This window comes from Onychostoma macrolepis, chromosome 21 (genome assembly GCF_012432095.1).
Source record: "Onychostoma macrolepis isolate SWU-2019 chromosome 21, ASM1243209v1, whole genome shotgun sequence".
Classification (NCBI taxonomy): Eukaryota; Metazoa; Chordata; class Actinopteri; order Cypriniformes; family Cyprinidae; genus Onychostoma; species Onychostoma macrolepis.
The window spans coordinates 31,034,019-31,059,476 of NC_081175.1; the positions used below are offsets into that span (position 1 = coordinate 31,034,019).

The window sequence follows — 25,458 nt, forward strand, 5'->3', positions numbered from 1 at the left end:
TCACCTCAAAGATTCTGCTAGTAAGAGCTCTTAAACCTTTAAATTAGGTTTGTAAATAAGGAAAATCAGTTAAAATGTGTTTTTAAGGACGAGCCGAGTAACTCCCCATAAAACTGTTATTTGGAAATAAATAAACACGCAAACATAAAAATGTTGCATGTTAGAAGCACAAAAGAAATGTCAAGTAACTTTTGCTGATATCCGAGTTTCATAATATTCTGTATTTGATGATATTGGTAAAAGAGTTAAGAAACATCCTAAGATTGATTGTTAAATTCTGTATTAGTGAATAACAGGCCTCTTTTACAAAAAAAGATCTTTCAACAGCAGACAAAACACAGATATTATAATATTAAAATATCTAAAACTGTTCCCACACCAAGAGTCTGTGTTTCAATTGAGAATGTAAAGATACTCCCATACACTGAGCTGAGATAATATAATGACAATCATCACCGTCTGTGAGAAATAACGACTGGAACAGAGTGTTGAACAACTATTATTATTATTATTATTAATAATCTCTCTTTACACCCAGTGTTGTGTGGACATCTTACTTCAGTACATCATGGTTTTATTGCAGTTCAGAATCATGTAGAAAAACAAGCGCCACGTTAAACAGCACAAACCTGCAGGAAACGCAGATCAAAGCTGGTCTGATAAACCATCATCATCGTTCCAGGAGATAAACATCTGATCTCGCTGCCAGTCGATCACGTTCATCATGAGATTGCAAATAAAAAGTGAATTTGATTAAAAATACAACATAAGAAGAATGATGAGCTCCCCAAAAGAGAATCGCTTTAATGACAGGTGTGTGATTGAATTCTCCGCCGGGACCTCGAGAGATTTCCAACCGGGAGTGTTTACAGTGACGCCATTAAAACATCCAGACGAGAACTTCCTTCCAACGCAAACAGAGGAACCGGCTCCCTCAGGATCGACCGTGGACCCTTGAGAAGATTCAGTCAAGCTTATATGTCCATCTCTCTGCCTCCAGACAAATAATCACGGTTGTTCCTTATAAAGACACGAGCAGAATGTCCTCACACACACACACATTCGTTCGGGCATGTTATCATTTACAAATAAAAACAGAGAAAAACACCCCTAGAATAATGCAGCTGTCACTGCTGTCCATGTGCAACACAGAAACGAGCCCGACACACACACACACACACACACACTCGTGAGCTCACTGTAGTGTGACGTGACAGACGTGTGTTTTAGGAGAGCAGTGAAACGTCCTCCTCATGAACACAAACGTGTTTCTGTGCCGTCAGTGCCAGTGAGGAACATCACGCAGATAGACGTCCGGCGCTGGTGTCCGTCACAACCTTTAACTGCTGGTGTCCATCGGATCCTCCTTGAAGTTCTCGCAATGCTCCATCACTTTGCTGCACACACACAACACTACGTCAGACCAATCCAGAACTGCTTCTCTGTTTAAAACAGAGTTATTATATGAGATACACAAAAATCAGAAGGACTCTTTTAAACGAACGGCTCAAACGACTGGGTTATGAGAACTTATTCCACTCTTTGTGTTTTTTCAGTGTAATATTGTGTATTAATGACAATGTGTACTTTGTGTAAAGTAATTACCAAAACTTGAACTATAGCTACTGTATACTGTATGCATTTCTAAAGCCTCTAAATGATCAAACTCTGCTTCACACTCGATCTCCTCGTGTCTTCTGTCGTCTGATTGAGAGTTTAGAGTGTTTTATCCAGTAAAAGCTCTTTTAGTGTAATTGTTCAGCTGCTGCTTCACGTGTCTTTTTTCTGTCAAATCGTGACTGATTTTGATCAAGTAAGCGTCAGAATAACTGCAGTCATATCTCCAGATGAACACTTACTGGACTGAAGCAGCTCAGCTTTAATCATTTTCTAGAAACATCAGTGCGTCTCAAATCTGATCATCAGGATCTTCTGAGGAGCTTTACTTTCACTGTTCCTCAGCGGAGGAATGATCTTCATCTCACATCTTCTGAGGAGCGTTTATTTCTTCATCTCTCCATCAGCACTGCATTATATGTTTGGATCATTTACATCTCATCTTACTGAGACATATTACTGGAGATATAGAGCGACCGCTGATATTTACATCATTTTATGTCAGTATCTGCTGCACTGTTAGAAACATCTCATTGATTTACATTACAAGCAGCAGAATTTTATCATAAACATCAGCATCTGCAGCAAATTCATATTTTTGCTCAGTTTGAGTCTTTGAATAAAACTGAGCTGTTTTTCCTTCAATATTCTCACTGTATCATACTATATGAGCCATAAAAGCCTGACTGAGCAAATATGATACTCAAACGAAAAAAAAGTGTCTTTTTTTCTGACTATTATTTCATGTCAGGCTTTACGGAGTTAAAACTAAACATTAAAACAGTAAAAAAGTATTGCTCTGATCTAGTATGTTTGTGCAGTTTATAGTTCAGATCAGTTATTGGTTGTTTCTTCCTTAAAAGATCAAAAGAATCATTAATGGAATCATGAACCAGTTTACCAAACAAACTCTGGAGAGAGAATGTGTGTTTGAGAGTATGTGTGTGTGTGTGTGTGTGTGTGTGTGTGTGTGAGCGTGAGAGTATGTGTGTGTGAGTATGAGAGAGAGAGAGAGAGAGAGAGAGAGTGTGTGTGTGTGTGTGTGTGCGCCACAAATCAGGACATAGATGTGTATAATGACGAGGGTGTGACAGGTATTACAAGGAGAAGGTGACTTTTCAGGACATTACTCCATGTCCCCACTTTTCAAAACGCTTATAAATCACTCAGAATGGAGTGTATTGAAAATCTGAAATAGCAGAAAGTCTTCTGTAAGGGGTAGGTTTAGGTGTAGGGTTGGTGTAGGACAATAGCACATACTGTAAGTACAGTATAAAAACCATTACGCCTACAGGATGAACCCACTTTACACAAAAACGAACATGTGTGTGTGTGTGTGTTGTTACCGTGCCATGTCCTTGGTCTCCTGATGAGAGGACTCCAGCTCCAGAACTTTCTGCAGCAGAATGACGCCACCCTCTTTTATCAACAGAGGGCAGTATTTACTCGCTACAGGACCAGACCACAGAGAGAGAGAGAGAGAGAGAAAATGAAGCCTGTTTGAACTGAATTTAATGAGAATAAAGAATGTGTTTGTGTGTCATCATGAAGAGCTTCAGACCCCTCGCATTGAAAAACAAACAATATTAAACTCAGGGTGTATTCACACCTGTCTTGTTTGGTTCGATTTAAACTAATTCAAGTTGGTTTCCCCTCTTGGTGCGGATCTTTTGCTGTATTCACACCTGCCCAATCGCACTCAGGTGCGCACCAAACAACCGCACCAAGACCCAGCTGAAGAGATGGTCTCGGTCCGCTTCCAAACAAACTCTGGTACGGTCCGTTTAAGGTGTGAATATGAACCGGCCTCGATCCGCTCCTATTGCTGAAAGCACGCTCAGAAACACACAGCCTGCGCATATAGTGCTGTTGTTTGCATTTCAATCGCTTAAATCACTTGTTTTCAAACCGCAAAGCTTAAAAACTCATGCAAATTATGAGTTGTCGTGACCATGGCGCACAGCAGCAATGTGACATGAGCACACTATATAGGCTAAAGCTTGCCGCAAAGCCCCTGCAAAAGTTACAATGAATGTGTCTGGGGGAAATAGTAAGGAGATATTTGAATTATTTATTAATAAACTAGTGTTTTCTGAGTCAGTGTCACAAAGATGAAAAAATCCTGACTCGTCATCTCCTCACTGGACGCGCCTTTAGAAAGAAATGCATATTTATGGAGTATAATGAAAGAGTTTTTGTTCTGGATATGAATTATTTCGTTTTGTAGTAATTCAAGGCTTTCTATAGATATATTCATCATGTCTGTAAGGAAAGTATTCACTGAGTTACGGTTCATTTTTGTGAAGCGCTCCAGCTCAAGACCGGGACGGCAAGCACATCCTAATAGTTTTCTTTATTTTAGAAAAGCACAATGTTTTCTTGATATTGTGAGTGCACACAAATAAAAAGAGAGCATTTACAGTTCCGAACGATGTATTATTATTACCTTTATTATTAATTACGGCGTAATTAATTTGTTTCCACTGATGTCCTGAAGCGTGCTTCAGCTTCCACTCTCCGCACAAACGATTGGATATGTGCCTAGCACACATTTAGCTAGGTTAAATGTTTAAAGTAACATTGTGATATGCTTTAAGTATTTTATATCTATAGATTTTATTGTCAGCAAGTCATAATTATAACATCGTATGACATTGTCTAATTTGATGCTCATAAGTTTCTGCATATTGTGTTAGTATCTGAAAACACCAGTAAAAGAATAAAAAAATAGCACTACGAAAGAGCTCCATGATTAGCCTGTTTTAGCACGTCCTGTTTTCCCTGCTTGAGAATTTCTGTCCAATGAATGGATGACCTTGGCACACGTGTGGTTTTGTTTACAATTTCTGGTTCACTTGCAAAAAGGGAAGTGTGAAAGCAAACCGCACCAAACAAACAAAAAAAATCAATATTGTATTTGGTCCGGACCAAAGCAAGTGAACTAGCAGACTTTCCTGGTGTGAATACACCCTCAGAAATTAGTTATAGGAATAGTTTACCCAAAAATAAAAATTCTGTCATTTCTTCATCCTCATGTCATTCCAAACCTGTATGAGTTCCTTTCTTCTGTTGAACACAAAAGAAGACTTTTTGAAGAAAGTGTGTAACCAAACAGCTAACGGTAGCAGTTGACTTCCATATTATGGGGGGAAACTGTTTACATACATTCATCAAAATATCTTCTTTTGCGTTCAACAGAAGACAGAAACTCATACAGGTTTGGAACAACATGAGGGAGAGTGAATGACGACAGAATGATGATTTTTGGGTGTATTTACACCTCAAAGTCACACTTATTGACTCTGATTTTAATGATACAGACAGGAGGACTTTCATATGGTGTAACACTGAGAATGACATTATTTTGGGGTGAAATCTGATCAGATGAGAACGTTTCACAGTGAAATACTCACGGTAAACAGACACCAGGTTATAAAGTGCCCATGTGGCCCAGTGCTGACTGACCGGAGCGCCGCTCTGAGGGAGGAGACGCAGGATGGGTTCGAACGACCTGCAGACGGACAACAGAGAGAGAGACAGACGGACAGACAGACAGGTCAGTGGCGAGGTTAAAAGTGTCTTTTAAGCACTGGTCTGATTTTGTGTGAATTAAGATCTTAACTAGTTTCTCAGCCATTAGACAGGCAAACCTGTCTTTCATTAAGATGATTTAATTAATGGAATCAATGATGATGTTAACCCTTGTGTGTCAATTAAAAAAAAAAAAAATTACACAGAGGTCCTTGGAGGATAAAACAATCATAAAAATATTATACATTAATATTTTTCCACTTTCACTTACATAGATTTTTTAACCAACATCAGTTCTGATCATACCGACCAAAATTTCATTAATTTTCAGGATTTTAACCCTGTAAGTGCCTGTTTATTTACATAATGCCCCTGTTGTTTTTTCACGAAAAAAACCTGAAAAAATTATTTTGCATGCACCAAATACCACACAGAAGTTTGTTCTGGATTATTACAGTCTGGGATAAGTCAATGATTAGAAACAATATTAATTTTGATGAATTATTATTTCTTGTGCACTATAAGATCACACAAACCCTGATATGCATACCAACAATTACATAATTTCAATTAAATTTTTTGAGCAGAAGCAGAAAACAGGAGAAAATTAAGTATTTGGTCCATAGGCCAAACGTCAAACCAAACCAAAATAGTAAACCTTTTTAAAAAAATAGTAAAAATGTTGAAGCCTTGTCAACAGAACAGAAGCCTATTAACAAAGAAAGTATAATCTTATGTCAACATGGTAGGTTCAAAACACAATATTGCATTTTATTGGATGTTTTTGCCCCGAAGATCCGGAGTGTCACTATTTTTGTACCTAGCGTAAAAGAGATTTATGAACAGAAAAATACTAGTAATTTTATGCTCTTTGCATTAACACAAAACAAAATGTCCCTATGGACTAGGGTTGGGTATCGTTTGAATTTTATCAGTTCCAATTCTGATTGATTCCCATTTTCGATTCCAATGTGGTTTAAAAAATTTGAGATATCAAACATTTATTGCAAAACATTTAATTGCTGCTGAATACCATGAACAAAAATCATCAGGCTACATAAAAACTGGACTCGATTAAGAGCTGTTTGTGTGCAAAATAGAGCCGCATGATTCTGGATAAATTGAGACTTTTTAAATTTTATGGAGGTTGTAGTTCTCTCACAATTCTGAAGAAAGAATATTAGACAGCTAAACAAAATCTCATGGAATTTCTGAATGGAATGATTCAATGACTCACTCAAGATTTACTTGATTCATTACTGGGTGAATCAGTGTTTTTGAATGAATCTCTTGAATGAATGATTCAAAGACAAATACATTTTTAACAGCTCCTTTTCACCAGCTAAATATAATAGATGCGCACACAGGAAGTGATAGGTGGAATTGAAATTTTAATTTTACAACAAGTATCTGATTCCTGACCTTAAGTATTCGATTCTGGAATTAGAATCAGGGTTTCTGCAGATATGAGCAAGTTCAATTTAAGACTTTTTAAGACCACCTTAAATGAAATTTAAAGGTGCAGTAGGAGATCTCGGAAAATGCTAACTTTAGCCTGATAGGACTGAAAGCGAACGTCCCACCCTCCCTACAATCGCCGTCCAAAGCCACGCCCCCTGAACGCACATGCGCTCAAAGAGCAGCCAGAGACAACATTAAATTACTACGATAGACTACATCAACGGTTTCCAATTACAGTCCTCGCGCCCTCCCCGCTCTGCACATTTCATATGTATATCTTATCATGTCCAACGGTTGTTCTGTTCGACTGTAATAAGTGCCCTGAAGTGGACATCACCAGATATTCTGCCATGATTCCAGTATGCAAATACATACGTTGACAGGCAGGTAGGTAAGCCAATTAAAATGCTCGGACCGAACATTTTGATTGGACGAACATTTCTTGGTCCTACACCTTCCACTGAACATATAAATACAGACAAATACATTTAGACCACTTAACTTAATGACTGCTATCAGGATGTGAAGAGACTTTCAACCAGAATAACAAAAAACAATCACCTATTGCACCTTTAAGACCTAAACTCGTAATGGAAATACACATTATATTACATACATATATGTTATATTTGATGTGTTTAATGTAAAAAGAAAACAAAATATCATTGCGGTCATAAATGATATACTGTTAACTTTTCATATCAGCAGACAATATTCCATACAAAATATCCCCACAAAAGCACTACATCACTGAGATTTTTGGCAGTGTAAACTATTTATTCTGAAGTATTATTTTCATCAGTGTTCTATCAGCTTTTACATACTTAAATCTGAATATTGTTATTTACCTTTACAAAGGCCTTTTTCAACTTTTTTAAATGTATGCATCTTTCATGTCAAATTATTACAATTAATCAATAAATTCAATATACACTATCGGGCTGTTACCAGTCAGATTAAATCATTTACCCTGCAAAACTACAACTGCAATAAATTATGTTATGAGATTAATATTTTAAATACATTTTTGGATATACAAATAAGAAATGTTGGGGGGGTAATGCATATTTTTAAACACACTGAACCACCAGTAGGTGGCGGTAAGTCACTTAATGAGCGAGTCGACCGATTCGTTCAAAACGCGGAATCATTCAGTAACAAAACACCGTTGTTCGGAGAATGTGCTGATCTTTGTATGGAACTATTTTCATTGGTGAACAAAACAGTAAATATTGTGTCTAAAATGCAAGTAACGTAATAACTACTTGACTACTTGTTTATTGAACTAAAATCAATGTGACATTTGCAATAGTGAAATATTCACCAAAATAGCCCCCTTGTCATGGAATGTCATTTAACTGCATCATTTTATGAATAAACTAAGCATTTAGAATTTATACCTCAGTGTGTTTCTTCTGAGTTTCTTTATGTAGACGTCTCTCACAAAGAGACAGACAGCGTGAGCCTCGACAGCGCGACCTTCATACCAGAAATACACTATCCATTACTGATCGCTGTTTACGCTGAATGTAATAAATCAGAAGAATCATTCTCGAGTTTTGATGCGTCGCTGGTTATTTTTTTGTCACTTAAATTTTAATCAGACTATGTCTGGTCGGGCAAGTGAAAAAAAACAAAAAAACATTTTAAACTAGCTAAAAGGCTAGTCAGCTAGCTGTAGCACGACCTACAGTATATTATTATTGAGAACATTATATATAAAAAGAAGGTAGTTTGACTGAATTCTGCTTCTGCAATTCTCTCTGATGACGCAGTAACTACGCACAGGGGAAGAAAAATAATCTTCAGTTTGTCCGGTGATTGTAAACAGTAACTGGGTCCGTCAGACTGAAAAAGATATTTTAGCAGTAATGTGACCAAAAATATTTAAGACCCACTGAATCTGAATTTAAGACATTAAGACTTTTTAAGGCCTTTTATTAAGAAAACATTATTTAAGACATTTTAAGACTTTGTAAGGACCCGCGGACACCCTGCTGGAATTGATTTTCGATTCCCAACCCTACTATGGATGCTGACGTGCCTGTAGTTGATGTTGCGTCGTGAGTTGACGTCCCAGCTCTGAATGGCCGCCCACATTTTGTCCATGACGTATGTCCTCTTGGGCTCCTCCATGGTCCAGACCTCCGAGCCGTCGAACATGATGTGCGACAGGACTCCACAGGCGTTATAGGACACCTCGATGCCGTCCGCTTTACTGTCCAGCAGCTCACTGCGAGAGAGCCGCAGCGTTAGACACTCACACAGCAAACACTGAGCCAATGAGGTGCAGAGAAGCACTTTCACACCTGAACACCGTGATGAACTGTCTGGTCAACAGCTGCGGCCTCAGCGCCTTCACCTCGGCCACGTTACCCAGCAGCCCCAGCATGTTACGGTGCAGCTCCTGCTTATCAGGAAACTCCTGCGGGAGAGCAGACACCAAACACATGAGGGAGGAGCAGAGCTTCTGCTGACAATCATTCATTATTCAGGCTGCGTTTGGAACGGCCGAGTACAATATACACTGAAACTGTGATGAACTGACCTTCAGACAATCCAGGAAGAGATTCATGCCATTACACTCCAGGAACATCTGACAGTTATCAGGTGTCTCGTCTGTGATGTTCCAGAGCGCGCTCCACGAGAACTCCATCACCTGATCACACTAAACACACACACCTCAGTTAACTCAGACTAAAACCAGAAAAACACACTCACATTAGCAGAATCACATGCATTAAAAAAAACATTCATTACTTAAAAAAAAAACTGAGATAAAATACATTTTAAAAAAAGTTTTCATGACTTGTAATAAAAACTAACAAATTAAATTAGATATAAAAAAACTAAAAGATTTTTATAACTTTAAATAAAATTACCTGAAATTAAATAAAAAAAAAAAAATTATTTTATTTCCAAGGCAACATTTCTCATATTCATTTAATTTAAGCTGAAGTGCAAAATAACAAACAAAAACTAATCAAAATTACAAAAACGCACAACAAAGCTACTGAAAGGCTACTGAAAATGAAAAGTTAAAATATGAACAAAACTATAAAAGTATATCAGGGATACTGAAATAACACTAGCACAGAATGAATCAGTGTTGAGTCTGTTTCACTAATGAATCAGTGATGAATCAATAATGAGTCTGCTTCACTAATGAATCAGTGTTGAATCAATAATGAGTCTGCTTCACTAATGAATCAGTGTTGAATCAATAATGAGCCTGCTTCACTAATGAATCCGTGTTGAGTCTGATTCACTAATGAATCAGTGATGAGTCTGATTCACTAATGAATCACTGATGAATCCGTGATGAGTCTGATTCACTAATGAATCAGTGATGAGTCTGATTCACTAATGAATCACTGATGAATCAGTGTTGAGTCTGCTTCACTAATGAATCACTGATGAATCAGTGTTGAGTCTGATTCACTAATGAATCAGTGATGAATCAGTGTTGAGTCTGATTCACTAATGAATCAGTGATGAGTCTGATTCACTAATGAATCACTGATGAATCAGTGTTGAGTCTGCTTCACTAATGAATCACTGATGAATCAGTGTTGAGTCTGATTCACTAATGAATCAGTGATTATTCTGTTTCAGTAATGAATCAGTGTTGAGTCTGATTCACTAATGAATCAGTGTTGAGTCTGATTCACTAATGAATCAGTGATGAATCAATAATGAGTCTGATTCACTAATGAATCAGTAATGAGTCTGCTTCATTAATGAATCAGTGTTGAGTCTGATTCACTAATGAATCAGTGTTGAGTCTGATTCACTAATGAATCAGTGATGAATCAGTGTTGAGTCTGTTTCAGTGATGAATCAGTGTTGAGTCTGTTTCAGTGATGAATCAGTGTTGAGTCTGTTTCAGTAATGAATCAGTGTTGAGTCTGTTTCAGTAATGAATCAGTGTTGAGTCTGTTTCAGTAATGAATCAGTGTTGAGTCTGTTTCAGTAATGAATCAGTGATGAATCAGTGTTGAATCAATAATGAGTCTGTTTCAGTGATGAATCAGTGTTGAATCAATAATGAGTCTGTTTCAGTGATGAATCAGTGTTGAATCAATAATGAGTCTGTTTCAGTGATGAATCAGTGTTGAATCAATAATGAGTCTGTTTCAGTGATGAATCAGTGTTGAATCAATAATGAGTCTGTTTCAGTGATGAATCAGTGTTGAATCAATAATGAGTCTGTTTCAGTGATGAATCAGTGTTGAATCAATAATGAGTCTGTTTCAGTGATGAATCAGTGTTGAATCAATAATGAGTCTGTTTCAGTGATGAATCAGTGTTGAATCAATAATGAGTCTGTTTCAGTGATGAATCAGTGTTGAATCAATAATGAGTCTGTTTCAGTGATGAATCAGTGTTGAATCAATAATGAGTCTGTTTCAGTGATGAATCAGTGTTGAATCAATAATGAGTCTGTTTCAGTGATGAATCAGTGTTGAATCAATAATGAGTCTGTTTCAGTGATGAATCAGTGTTGAATCAATAATGAGTCTGTTTCAGTGATGAATCAGTGTTGAATCAATAATGAGTCTGTTTCAGTGATGAATCAGTGTTGAATCAATAATGAGTCTGTTTCAGTGATGAATCAGTGTTGAATCAATAATGAGTCTGTTTCAGTGATGAATCAGTGTTGAATCAATAATGAGTCTGTTTCAGTGATGAATCAGTGTTGAATCAATAATGAGTCTGTTTCAGTGATGAATCAGTGTTGAATCAATAATGAGTCTGTTTCAGTGATGAATCAGTGTTGAATCAATAATGAGTCTGTTTCAGTGATGAATCAGTGTTGAATCAATAATGAGTCTGTTTCAGTGATGAATCAGTGTTGAATCAATAATGAGTCTGTTTCAGTGATGAATCAGTGTTGAATCAATAATGAGTCTGTTTCAGTGATGAATCAGTGTTGAATCAATAATGAGTCTGTTTCAGTGATGAATCAGTGTTGAATCAATAATGAGTCTGTTTCAGTGATGAATCAGTGTTGAGTCTGATTCACTAATGAATCAGTGTTGAGTCTGTTTCAGTAATGAATCAGTGTTGAGTCTGTTTCAGTAATGAATCAGTGTTGAGTCTGTTTCAGTAATGAATCAGTGTTGAGTCTGTTTCAGTAATGAATCAGTGTTGAGTCTGTTTCAGTAATGAATCAGTGTTGAGTCTGTTTCAGTAATGAATCAGTGATGAGTCTGATTCACTAATGAATCAGTGTTGAGTCTGTTTCAGTAATGAATCAGTGTTGAGTCTGTTTCAGTAATGAATCAGTGTTGAGTCTGTTTCAGTAATGAATCAGTGTTGAGTCTGTTTCAGTAATGAATCAGTGTTGAGTCTGTTTCAGTAATGAATCAGTGTTGAGTCTGTTTCAGTAATGAATCAGTGTTGAGTCTGTTTCAGTAATGAATCAGTGTTGAGTCTGTTTCAGTAATGAATCAGTGTTGAGTCTGTTTCAGTAATGAATCAGTGTTGAGTCTGTTTCAGTAATGAATCAGTGTTGAGTCTGTTTCAGTAATGAATCAGTGTTGAGTCTGTTTCAGTAATGAATCAGTGTTGAGTCTGTTTCAGTAATGAATCAGTGTTGAGTCTGTTTCAGTAATGAATCAGTGTTGAGTCTGATTCACTAATGAATCAGTAATGAGGGTTTCGGTAATGACTCACCATTCTGTCCAGCAGCTTCTTCTGGATCAGATTCAGCATCGTCTGTGACAAGAACCATTTGAACCATTAGATGGACACAGATGCTATGTGTTACATGCTGACAGTCTAATACTACTCCCCTTTTGAAAGCATTAATGAGAAATGCACTGATAGTATTAGACATATAAACACATATACAGAACACATCAAATACAGCAAACAGAAGCTCAAACAAACCTCACTGGTTTAGTGTTGAGAATAAAAGCCTAAATTAAATGTTCATCATATAAAGTGATTGTCTCTCCTCAGAAGACTAAACTACTCGATTCATATGGATTGCTTTATGATGTTATTATAAGCTTTTTTTGGAAGATTGAAAATCTTGACTATCAAGACTTTCAATGGATGGACATAAATAATGAGGGAATATACAGAATGATCATTTTTGAGTGAACCATCGCTTCATGAATGCAGCACATTACAGATGACTGTCTAGAAGCATCTAAAGTTCACAGAAACACAGAACTCAATGAGCAGCACACAACCTTGACGAATCCCATCTTGCCGACGGCTTCTTTGTGGTCGTTGTCGACCTGACAGACGAGTGCGTTACACAGATGGACAGCGATGCGCTGGATGGACTCGTCCTGACGTGCCGGCTCCAGGATCTTCAGCAGCAGCAGATTGACTCTGTGATACTGGAACTCCAGCTCCTCAGGAATACTGAAGTTACAGAGCGTCAGACAGCAGTTCCTCTGGACCTGCGCACACACACACACACACGTATTTATCCTGCACTGCTGCCTCAGATCACAGGAGCCTGGGGTTTGGAACGGCCTTCATGGGTTCTGTCTGAGCAAGAGTGTGTGTGTGTGTGTGTGTGTGTGTGTGTGTGTGTGTTAGGGCTGTCAAAACGGCTGAAAAACTAAATTCCAATTTTGTACTTAAATATTATCAATATTCAAATTGTATTTGAATTTAAAAGGTATAATTTCAGTTAGGGGGGAAAAAGCTTTTGGCTTCTCTCCTGAGGCCACAAGAGGGCACATCGGACAAAATATCACTAATGCACGTTTCTTCAAAGCAATAAAATAACACGACTATCTCTGAAAAAAAATGTAAAATTAATGTTTATAAACCATATATAATTACGTTGCTTAAACAATTAGAAACAAAACAGCATCATGTGTGTATGTATAGTTTAATACAAAGGACTGAAAACCAATCATAAAGAGAACTTTTTCATTTAAAAACATGAGATGCAGAAAAACTGCCATAAAGTCTGGAGACATGTTTTTTAAAAGTTGAACTTGCATTAATTTGACATGCTTTCTAAACATGCGGCTCTCTTGTGCGAGACGCGAGTGCAACACTGATAGATGTTTCTCTAGAAAATGCAATAAATGTGTTCTGTGTGAACGGCTTGGTTTCAGTTTTGACGTAAACAACATCATCTCCGCACTGATGTTCTCTTTTTCTGCAACATTTTGAATGAACAGCGCAGCAGCGCTGCATCTTGTGAGTTCAACTGGATAAGCTACGAAAAACATTAAAATGCAACGACACTCACATCGTCATCGCATCTCATGCTCCACTGATGAAGCTGCCTGATGCACACATAGCATTCTAATACAACGTTTCTGCATTCGAATGTTGATTTTTGTTTTAAATTTGACAAATATTCGAAATTCGAATTTGTTTTGACAGCCCTAGTGTGTGAGTGTGTGTGTGTGTGCTGAACTCACCGTCACCTCCTGGTACTGCTCCATGCCGTTGAGCACCACCTGTATGACCTGTCTGCGCAGACGGACACTCTGGTCACTGCGGTACTCAGTGTTGGTGAGGTAAAACAGAGCTGCGCTGCCCGTCACCTGAATGCTCTTGTCATATTTATGAGTCTTCAGCGCTGTGATCACCAGCTGCAAACACACAGCAGACACACGTGTTACATGCGTGTGCGCTGGGACACCGCAGTCAGAGATCACATGAATGCAATGCACTGGATATTATGGATTTAATTGCACTGGCACTAGGGGTGTGCGACATATTGTCTGCGATAATATCGTAATTGTTGTTTTAACAATGTGCGATTTGACAATATTGAGTATTTTGCAAAACACCAACAGAGTGCACGCTTACATTACGTGAAATCTAGACTAGTGCGCATTTAGAGTGTGTTCTTTCACCGCGTGATTCAGTCTAATAAAATGCATTTAGAATGAACACAAAATTCAAGATATGTGGGGACAGAAAATGTATATTTATATCATTTCATATAGTTAATCAATATCACACAAAGAGTGCTGTTTGTTTCTCCAAAATTACCATAACAAATGTGATATTGATTTTTACAACAGATCAAAAACAAGATGTTAATTAAGAGACTTGCGTTTTAGACACCATATTGCCTGTTTTGCTCTATTTTGACAACAAAAATAATTCCAAACACAGTCACAGCACTGTTTTGCGAGACGCGAGTGCAACACTGATAGATGTTTCTCTAGAAAATGCAATAAATATGTGTTCTGTGTGAACGGCTTGGTTTCAGTTTTGACGTAAACAACATCATCTCCGCACTGATGTTCTCTTTTTCTGCAACATTTTGAATGAACAGCGCAGCAGCGCTGCATCTCGTGAGTTCAACTGGATAAGCTACGAAAAACATTAAAATGCAACGACACTCACATCGTCATCGCATCTCATGCTCCACTGATGAAGCTGCCTGATGCACACATAGCATTCTAATACAACGCTTTCTGCATTCGAATGTTGATTTTTGTTTTAAATTTGACAAATATTCGAAATTCGAATTTGTTTTGACAGCCCTAGTGTGTGAGTGTGTGTGTGTGTGTGTGTGTGCTGAACTCACCGTCACCTCCTGGTACTGCTCCATGCCGTTGAGCACCACCTGTATGACCTGTCTGCGCAGACGGACACTCTGGTCACTGCGGTACTCAGTGTTGGTGAGGTAAAACAGAGCTGCGCTGCCCGTCACCTGAATGCTCTTGTCATATTTATGAGTCTTCAGCGCTGTGATCACCAGCTGCAAACACACAGCAGACACACGTGTTACATGCGTGTGCGCTGGGACACCGCAGTCAGAGATCACATGAATGCAATGCACTGGATATTATGGATTTAATTGCACTGGCACTAGGGGTGTGCGACATATTGTCTGCGATAATATCGTAATTGTTGTTTTAACAATGTGCGATTTGACAATATTGAGTATTTTGCAAAACACCAACAGAGTGCACGCTTACATTACGTGAAATCTAGACTAGTGCGCATTTAGAGTGTGTTCTTTCACTGCGTGATTCAGTCTAATAAAATGCATTTAGAATGAACACAAAATTCAAGATATGTGGGGACAGAAAATGTATATTTATATCATTTCATATAGTTAATCAATATCACACAAAGAGTGCTGTTTGTTTCTCCAAAAATTACCATAACAAATGTGATATTGATTTTTTACAACAGATCAAAAAACAAGATGTTAATTAAGAGACTTGCGTTTTAGACACCATATTGCCTGTTTTTGCTCTATTTTGACAACAAAAATAATTCCAAACACAGTCACAGCACTGTTTTGCGTCTCTGAGCAACATGATGGTGTTTCGTTCCTGAATGAATCAACCGTTTAAATGAAACAGTGCATTAAACAGTGAGTAAACGCATCTAAATGCCACTTCAGACGTGTTTCCTCTGCATTGCAAAGATGAATTTTATTGAAACTGATTTCATTTGCTTGGTAGCAGCCCAAATATCTCATTCTAACTCTCTGATTAAATGTAAGAATTTGACTCAAAAGGTAATGCACATTTTTAGAAAAATGGCTTTAAAAAATGCCCATAAATGGTAAAAATCAGTTTAAACTTGTTGGAAAAGATGAATTTCTATCAGTGTGAACTGACTAGCAGACAGAATATGAAGAATATCAAAAACTTCAGGAGTCAGCTGTCCACGGCAGTCCTTAAGATACCAGCACAATAACACACTCAGCAAAATATCCTCTAGTTATCATTATCAATAAAATCCCAGAAAATAGAGATATTATTTTTGGTCAATATCACACACCGCTAACTGTCACTATCAATTCAATTCAAGTTTATTTGTATAGCGCTTTTCACGATACAACTCGTTGCAAAGCAGCTTTACAGAAAATGTTAAGTTTCTACATATATTTAAGAGCAGGTTATTAGTGGTTGAACTGAACGGAGCTGAGCTAAATAATGACACTAACTTTGCAACATTAACATTATTTTCCTGTTTATTAATGTGAAGCTGCTCAGGAAAGCACCTGTGAGTGTGTGATTGCATGCGAGTCTGTGTGCGTTTGTGCATAGATGTGAGTGAGTGTGTGTGTGTGACCTGCAGTGCTCGCAGCAGCTGGCTGCAGTGCTGAATCCTGGCGATGTCGAACAGCTGGTTAATGGCTCGATGGGCCAGCTCGGGTCGCTGTTCTGTGTACGCCTCGATCGCGTTCAGGATCTGATCCTCGTTCTTGGAGCCGGTGACCTGCAAACACACAGCGAATACAGTCAGAGCACTGGAGCGAGTGTGTGTGTGTGTGTGTGTGTGTGTGAGCAGTACCTTATACGCGGGTATGTGTGTGACGTTGCAGAGCGTTGTGTTGTAGAGTCCTAAGAACTGCAGCGGCCTCTTCAGCTCCTGAAACGGGTAAATGCTGCTCTTACACGGCTCGATGCTGTAAAACACAAACGCACACGCTCAGACAAACATAGAGGCAACGGCGTGTGATGGGTGTGTGTGTGTGTGTGTGTCCTCACCTCGGCCGGCCCACGGCGTCCTCAAACGCCGGCACCGTGCAGTTATCCAGCATGATGTGTCCAGAGATGTCCAGAGACACCAGATTGACCAAACTCTGAACGATACTGCTCAAGATCTTCCTCGTCATCTTGAATTTAGAGTTTCTCTGATTCTCTCGCGAGATATCCAGGTGCCTGCAGACAGAACAGATGAAAACTGATCACTGCTCTGTTCCACACACACTACCAGTATAACTACAGTCTCTCTTCTGCTCACCAAGCCTGCATTTATTTAATCAAAAATACAACAAACAGTAACATTGTAAAATATTAATGCAATTTAAATAAGCTGTTTTCTATGTGAATATATGTTAAAATGTAAAAGCTGCATTTTCAGCATCATTACTCCAGTCTTCAGTGGCACATGATCCTTCAGAAAGTGACAGTAAAGACATTTATAATGTTACAAAAGATTTCTATTTCAAATAAATGCTGTTGTTGAACTTTCTATTCATCTGTGAATCCTGAGAAATAAAATGCATCACAGTTTCCACAAAAATATTGTGCAGCACAACTGTTTTCAACATTGATAATAATCAGAAATGTTTGTTGAGCAGCAAATCAGCATATTAGAATGATTTCTGAAGATCATGTGACACTGAAGACTGCAGTAATGATGCTGAAAATACAGCTGCGCATCACAGAAATAAATTACAGTTTCACACATTTTTTTTTTTAATGTTTTTGTTGTATTTTTGATTAAATAAATGCAGCCTTGGTGAGCAGAAAAGACTTCTTTCTTTCTTTCTTAAAATCACTGTATTTATTCCCATCTTTAGTGTAAAGGTGACCTCAGTCTGCTCATCTGCAGCAGCGTGTGGATCAGCTCCTCCGTCAGCTCCACGTTATACAGCACCAGAGACGCCAGTCGCTCTCTCCACTGCGTGAGGAAGGCCGGCCGGGGCAGATGGACGGCCGACAGGTCCAGCGAGGTCAGAGCGGGCAGCGGCCGCAGCAGCGTCTCCACATCTACCTCCGCCGGCAGGCCGCCCAGGTTCAGCAGACGCAAGCGGTTGAAGCCCTAGGGTTGTGACGTGAGGACATTTTCACACCGCTTCATCGTTTGAGTTTTCCCCACTTTCCTTTGCTTGTAAAAGCACCGTGCGCATTTTACTTTCACTTTCAAATTAGCCAAGTTAAGTTACCTTTATTTATATAGTGCTTCTAACAATACAGATTGTGTCAAAGCAGCTTTACAGTGTTAAATAGGAAAATAGTGGTTCAATAATGCAAAAGGACACTCAATTTTCAGTTAAAGGCAGTTCATCATTAGCGGAAATTCAGCGTCAGGTGCTTTCAATTCAATGAATTAAATTCAAGCAACAACAAAATACAATGTCAAAACTCTTTTAGCTTATATGTAATCATAGAACATTTATCAACAAAATGAATACAAATACACCATGCTATATGCCTAATATAAAATAACAAATAACTTGGAGTTTAAATGGGTATTCAAAACTGAAAATCAGTAAACACTGTGTAACCAAATAAATAAGAAACGTCGAATGTTTATTAGCAAACGAATAAGAAAGCTTGGAGGCACGGCATACACCTTGATGTAAAATGAAATACACAAAGTTTAAATAAAGTAAAAATCAGCAAACACTGTGGAAACAAATTAATATGAAACGAATGCTTAAAAAACTTCCAAAATCACCTTAGATAAACGGCGAATCTCAACAGGCTTTTCAAAATATTGCCAAACTGGCACTTCTGCATTTTATTCTACACTAAATCTTCCGTTTCATCTCTGTCTTCAGCTCGACTCGATCCTCATGTGAGAAATTGAATCTGATCTGTCGTTTGGTGCGCTGCATTGAGCAGCCACGTTCAGTTTTAATCGTAGTGTCTGTTCTCTAACTGAACTAAATGATTTTTATTACTATAAATATTCAAACGTTGGTTTTTTTGATTATTTTTACCAGTATATCGCAAACAATAAGATATCGCCCATGCCTAGGGGCCGGTGATGTAACCGTAAGCAACAGTAACACCGTAAACACGGACTATGTCTGCAAGCCTACCTGGAAGCTGAAGTCCAGGTCGACGGTGTGCCGCTGCTGACGCTCCTCCAGATCGTCCTCGTCCTCGCCGACCGCCAGCGGAGCGCCGCTCTTCTTGAAGAAGACGCTGGAGCAGCCGAACAGACTGAGCGACAGCAGCGAGTGTTTGAAGCTGCAGAGCGTCCGCAGGCCGCGTGCCGTCAGACGGCTACAGTAGGTCAGGTGAAGCTCCATCAGATCCTGCACACACAACACACAGACGTCTCCAGAGGAACCAGCGACATGCTGAGTGTTCAGAGGAACTAATAAAGATCTGGAGAGTCTGCAGACGAGCTGAATCTAAACGAGTCTGAGAACTTTTTTGTTAAACTTTGGCAGTAGTTTAGTTTGGAGACACTGAAATTGTTGGAAAGTTAATTTCATTTCAGCAAACCAGCTCCAGCTCAACGAATCAAATCAGAACTCATTCAATGCTTCATTTGTTTCAAAACAGCTTTACAAAAAAAAAAATCATGATAATGGGACCCTGAACCACAAAAAAACAAATTGAAATTGAGGTTTATACATCATCTGAAAGCTGAATAAATAGCTTTCCATTGATGTGTGGTTTGTTAGGATTGGACAATATTTGTCTGAGATACAACTATTTGAAAATCTGGAATCTGAGGGTGCAAAAAAATATAAATATTGAGAAAATCACCTTTAAAGTTGTTCAAATTAAGTTCTTAGTTTTGCATAAGTTTTGATATATTTACGGTAGGAAATTTACAGAATATCTTCATGGAACATGATCTTTACTTAATATCCTAATGATTTTTGGATTTTGGAAAAATGTATAATTTTGACCCATACAATGTATTGTTGGCTATTGCTACAAATATAGCTGTGCTGCTTATGACTGCTTTTGTGCTCCAGGGACACATATTATTGTTTAAAATATCTTAAATAAAACAGGATGTACTTATATATCCAACTTTACATATACATCTAGATGGCAATATATGTACATTTTGCAACAAAATAAGACAAATCAGGCAGTTTGAGGTTTGCTATAGTATCACTTTACAGTAAAAAACATGTAATTACTTCTATGTCTACAATACTACGTAGTTCTGTTCATTACTTTGTGTTGTAATAATAAAGGAAAATGATTTAAAAAAAAGATTTTTCCTCGTTTTCATTTAGTGAAAAACTCTGTGGAAACATGCTTTGATTATTCTGAAGTAGAACTTTAGTGTATTTCGTGTCTGTATTTAAATGTACACGGGCTGTTTGGTTGGAAAAACACTATTTTAGCCATTTCAGAGTAAATATATGATATTATCGAGACACTAAGATCATTATTTCTGAATGAAAACATTTCAGTTCAGTATCAGAGCTGATGAGAGTATGAGAGTCATAAAGAAACAATCATAAAGAAAGAACAAACGCTGAAAGTGAAAGTATTGTGACAGACATAAGAAATGCATTTACAGTCGGCATGAACTGAAATTTTACCTACCGTCTCAACACATTTTATAGATCTTATACTGAACATTTCATCTGTGCATATGCTTCATATTTAATCAAAAGGTCAACACCGGACAGATGTTTTGATCATTAAGTCCTTTTAAGCTCACGCTAATCTGCACACACTTTTGAGAGCCACGCCCACATCTCAACATGCAATCAGCCTACGGCCGTTTCTCAATATGCCTTCTTGTCTATACTTGTGTTCTTGTGGACTTGTGAAACGTCATCAGTCGTCGCCCCAGTAATGTTCCAATTCAAAGTTCACATCGAGCCAAGTACAGTTCAAATCCCCGGACGTGTTCTTGCTCCGCCCCCTTTATCAAGGATGCATCCAGAGGTGACTTGTGCGAACTTGAGGCAGCCAGGTATCCCAGAATGCATTTCGCACCAATCAGCGAGCGTTAATGGCGGAGGGGAAAACCACAAAATTTTCAAAATATTACTGTTATTGTGTCATGAAATGCCGTTCTAAGAGTATTTCAGGCGAGAATGTAGATGTTTAAAACTCAAATCTGCGGTTTATTTATAAAGACAACGCCTATTTGAAAATTTGTTTCGCCGATTTCGGAGACGTGAGCTCCAGGCGATCACCGGGCGCTCAGTGCTCATGTATCCCACTGAGAGCAGCCTCACCGCGGCTAGTCCTTCTGACACTCGCCGCTGGCTCTGATGTCTCTGTAGTGGTTAAACATGAGGTAAAATTAGTTTTGGCTAAATCTAACAGATAATCTTTAGTCTCACGAATCTATTATTTCTTCCAGGTCATATCGTTTTGGCTGAGCACAATTATTTATTTATTAATCATAATACAGCGCTTACTTTGTTAAGGTGACTGAATTGATTGCTTTTGTCTTTATTTCCTATTACGTCTCTTATACTTTTATGATGGCTGTATTGTTCATTAAAACTGACATTTAACAAAAAAGGCAGAGTTGTGCTTATCATATTTCATTTTATTATGCATAGTGAGAGTATATGTGCACATATTAAACCACGTATTAATGTTTTATATTTTTAAAATGAAAACGAAAAGAGGGTTGTATTTTATATTTTGAAGAAAACGAAAAGGCAGAGGTGTTTGATATCATTTCGTTTTATTGTAATATGTGTCTGCGTTTACATTTTTGTGGCTATTAATATTTTAAATGAAACAGAAAAGAGGCAACGCTGTTTGATATATTTCGTTTTACTGTAATATGTGCATTCCCTGAACTACAGTTTTGGGGCTATTAATATGATTACATGAAAACAAAAAGAGGCAGTGGTGTTTAATATCGTATTTCGTCATATTGTAATAACTTAGGCGAGTACGCTGCTGTTCCATTTGCAGAATTACCGGACTTGTGTCCTCCCGTCCACTCCCGAGTCGAACTTGCGAAGTCCGAACTACCGAGGACGCAAGTCCGAACTTTGCATACTTGGTATTGAGAAACGGCCTACATTTATTCTTTTGGATTAATGCTGGTGATGGAGGACAGCGGGAGTTTCTCACCTGTTTCCCGATGGCCTCCAGGTCTCGGTCTCGCACCAGATCCTCCCTCAGCTGCAGGCGGGTCAGTCTGGTGCTGCGCGGGTCACTGAAGAGCTGGAAGAAGCCGTCCTGCGGCTCGAAGTCGCTGTCAGTGTGGACCAGATCCATGTACCTGCGGATCAGAAGCATCAGGTCACCATCAGCACACGACACACTCCTCCAGGAGACTCAGAACCATCAATACAGACTGTGTCAAAGCAGCTTTACTGTGTTAAACAGTGTGTCAATAATGCAGAAGGACAACAGTAAACACTCAATTTTCAGTTAAAGTCAGTTCATCATTGATTCAGTGATGTCATCGTCCAGCTCAGCTCAGTTTAAACAGTATCTGTGCGATCAAGCTGAAGATAATCGCTGGAAGCTAAGCTCTACCCACACGTTGACGAGCCGGTCGCAGATCTCGCCGGGCAGGAAGACGTCGGGCCGCAGCTGGAGCCGGTTCCGCTCGCCCTCGCTGTAGCACATGGTTCTCCGCAGGTTCTTCAGGCAGAAGACGGTGCACAGAGACATCAGGCTGTCCGGGTCGTCTCCCACTTTACTCGCCATGATGACCTCGGGTCGCTCAGAACAGAAGAACAACAACACGACACACTCAGAGACTCAGGAGACACACATGGAGACGCTGGAGAGAAGCTGCTGCACCTGAGAGAGACACACACAGAGAGAGAGAGAGAGAGAGAGAGAGAGAGTGTGTGAATTTGGCTGTGAATGAATTTAGAGAGAAAGCAAAAAGGGCCTTTTACGCCATCAAAAAATCTATCCAAATTGAAATACCAATTAGAATCTGGCTCAAAATATTCCAATCAGTCGTAGAACCTCTTGCATTATATGGCAGTGAAGTGTGGGGTCCTCTGCTAAATCACGAATTTGAAAAATGGGACAAAAATCCAATTGAAGCCCTGCATGCTGAGTTCTGTAAGAGCATCCTCAGAGTACAGAGGAACACACCGAACAACGCATGCAGGGCAGAATTAGGCCAATACCCTCTACTCATGCACATTGAGAAACGAGCCATCAAATTTTGGAAACACTTAAAAATGAGCGACCCCAACTCTTACCACTTTAAAGCCCTTAAAAACCAGTACTGTGTGGGGAGAGAAATGAACGAAGGCGAGCAATATTACGGAGATGAAAGTAACAAATCCGGGTTATACTATTAATGTGAGCTTCAAATGAAAGAGTGCTGTCAAAGATGACCCCCAGGTTCTTAACCTGGCGAGAAGGAGAGACTGAGGAGGCATCAATTGATAAAGAAAAACTACAGGACCTAGAGAGAACAGAATTAGTGCCTACAAGGAGTACTTCAGTCTTATTGCCGTTAAGTTTAAGACAGTTTGCAGAGAACCAGGTTATTTATTTCGTGAAGACCGTTAGTAAGACAGACTGGTGGAAGAATGGAATCAGGCTTAGTAGATACATAAAGTTGTGTATCATCAGCATAACAGTGAAATTTAATACCAAATTTTGAAAAGATATTACCAAGTGGGAGAAGATAAATTAGGAACAACAGAGGACCTAGGACAGAACCTTGGGGGACACCGCAGCTAACAGAAGAGGGATGGGAGTGAAAACTTTTTAATTGTACAAACTGTGTACGATTGGAAAGGTATGAAGTAAACCAAGCGAGAGGAATACCAGAAATACCAATAGCAGATAAACGGTTTAACAAGATATTGTGTGAAATGGTATCAAAAGCTGCACTCAAATCAAGCAAAACAAGAACAGATAAGGACCCACCATCAGCAGCCATTAACAGATCATTAGTTAATCTCACCAAGGCGGTTTCTGTACTATGCTTAGGGCGAAATCCTGACTGAAAACACTCATATAAGTTATTATTACTAAGGTGAGCTTGAACCTGTGCTGCAACTGCTTTTTCAAGTATTTTCGAAATAAAAGGAAGATCTGAGATGGGACGGAAGTTATCTAAATTGTGAGGGTCTGCACCAGGTTTTTTGAGCACTGGGCTTATAGCAGCTATTTTAAAAGATGATGGAACAGTGCCAGAGCTAAGGGAAGTATGAACAATACGAGTTAAAGAGGAGAAAGAGAAGGAAGACAGTCTTTTACCAGGTGAGTTGGTATGGGATCAAGTAAGCATGTGGAAGAATTAGATTTGTAAATAAGATTAGAAATTTCTAATTCAGATGGCAGGGTAAAAGAAGAGAAAAGAGTAAGAGGGGAATCGGTTGAAACGCTGTATAATGAATTACAATATGGGTTAGCCGGAGAGGCCAGCTGTTGCTGGATAGCAGTTCTTTTGTTACTAAAAAAAAGACACAAAAAGAAAAGCACAAAAAGAAAATGATCTAACCTATTGGAAAGAAACAACAGAAAAACAAAGTAAACTTGAATGTTATTCGGCCCTAAATAGAGAGTACACCACTGCAGAGTATCTGAGTACAGTGAAAGACTGTAAACTAAGAAGACAAATGACGAGGTATAAACTGAGCAACCGTACTCTGACCATAGAGACGGACAGATGTCCACAGCACTGACCGCACACACAGACTACACTCCTCACCAGCTGCACTGACCATCAACACATTACTAACACACTCGATCCAGAATTTGAAACACTTTGCCCTGACTTCAAAATGTTAAACAACGAAACACAACTTCAATATTTATTAGGTGAAAAACAAGATTGTATCTCACTAGCAGCAAGATACATTGACGCCTGTCACAAAAAAAACAAATCAGTGATGCGCCCACAAACACACACACACACACACACACACACACACACTATTGAATTTTCAATTGTTCATAGAATTTTAAAATGTTGATTTGTTCTACTTTTTAAATGTATATACATGCATGTTTTTGTTGCATATCTATCTGTTCTAGATTCAATGTAAACACTATGCTTTGGCAATACATTGTAACAATTATCATGCACATAGTGAATTGACACGGAGACACGGACACACAGACAGACACACAGACAGACAGACACACACACAGACACACACACACACACACAGACACACACACACACACACACACACACACACACACACACACACACACACACACACACACACACACACACACACACACACACACACACACACACACACACACACACACACACACACACACACACACACACACACACACAGACACACACACAGACACACACAGACACACACAGACACACACACACACACACACACACACACACACACACACACACACACACACACACACAATGACTGAGGCTCATCACACATCTGATCCTGTAATGTTTACATTGCTCTGACTGCTGTTGTTGACACGGACTGTGAGGGAAATGTTTGTGTTTTCG

The 25,458-nt window shown here is 38.8% G+C and overlaps 1 protein-coding gene across 1 annotated transcript in view; it reads right to left on the reverse strand.

The window, feature by feature from the left end:
• Positions 1 to 263: 263 nt before the first annotated feature.
• The window catches only part of zer1 (zyg-11 related, cell cycle regulator), a 25,553-nt gene continuing 358 nt past the window's right edge, over positions 264 to 25,458 (reverse strand). The window contains exons 2-17 of the mRNA XM_058758754.1: positions 22,525 to 22,790; positions 22,110 to 22,260; positions 19,127 to 19,345; positions 17,891 to 18,120; positions 17,061 to 17,234; positions 16,864 to 16,978; positions 16,642 to 16,788; positions 15,137 to 15,310; positions 12,813 to 13,028; positions 12,289 to 12,330; positions 9,158 to 9,277; positions 8,919 to 9,034; positions 8,654 to 8,842; positions 5,031 to 5,128; positions 2,964 to 3,066; positions 264 to 1,397 (exon numbers count right to left, since the gene is read on the reverse strand). Coding sequence (XP_058614737.1) covers positions 1,340 to 1,397; positions 2,964 to 3,066; positions 5,031 to 5,128; positions 8,654 to 8,842; positions 8,919 to 9,034; positions 9,158 to 9,277; positions 12,289 to 12,330; positions 12,813 to 13,028; positions 15,137 to 15,310; positions 16,642 to 16,788; positions 16,864 to 16,978; positions 17,061 to 17,234; positions 17,891 to 18,120; positions 19,127 to 19,345; positions 22,110 to 22,260; positions 22,525 to 22,694 — 2,322 coding nt within the window. The 5' untranslated portion in view covers positions 22,695 to 22,790 and the 3' untranslated portion in view covers positions 264 to 1,339. The remainder of the gene's footprint in view (positions 1,398 to 2,963; positions 3,067 to 5,030; positions 5,129 to 8,653; positions 8,843 to 8,918; positions 9,035 to 9,157; positions 9,278 to 12,288; positions 12,331 to 12,812; positions 13,029 to 15,136; positions 15,311 to 16,641; positions 16,789 to 16,863; positions 16,979 to 17,060; positions 17,235 to 17,890; positions 18,121 to 19,126; positions 19,346 to 22,109; positions 22,261 to 22,524; positions 22,791 to 25,458) is intronic.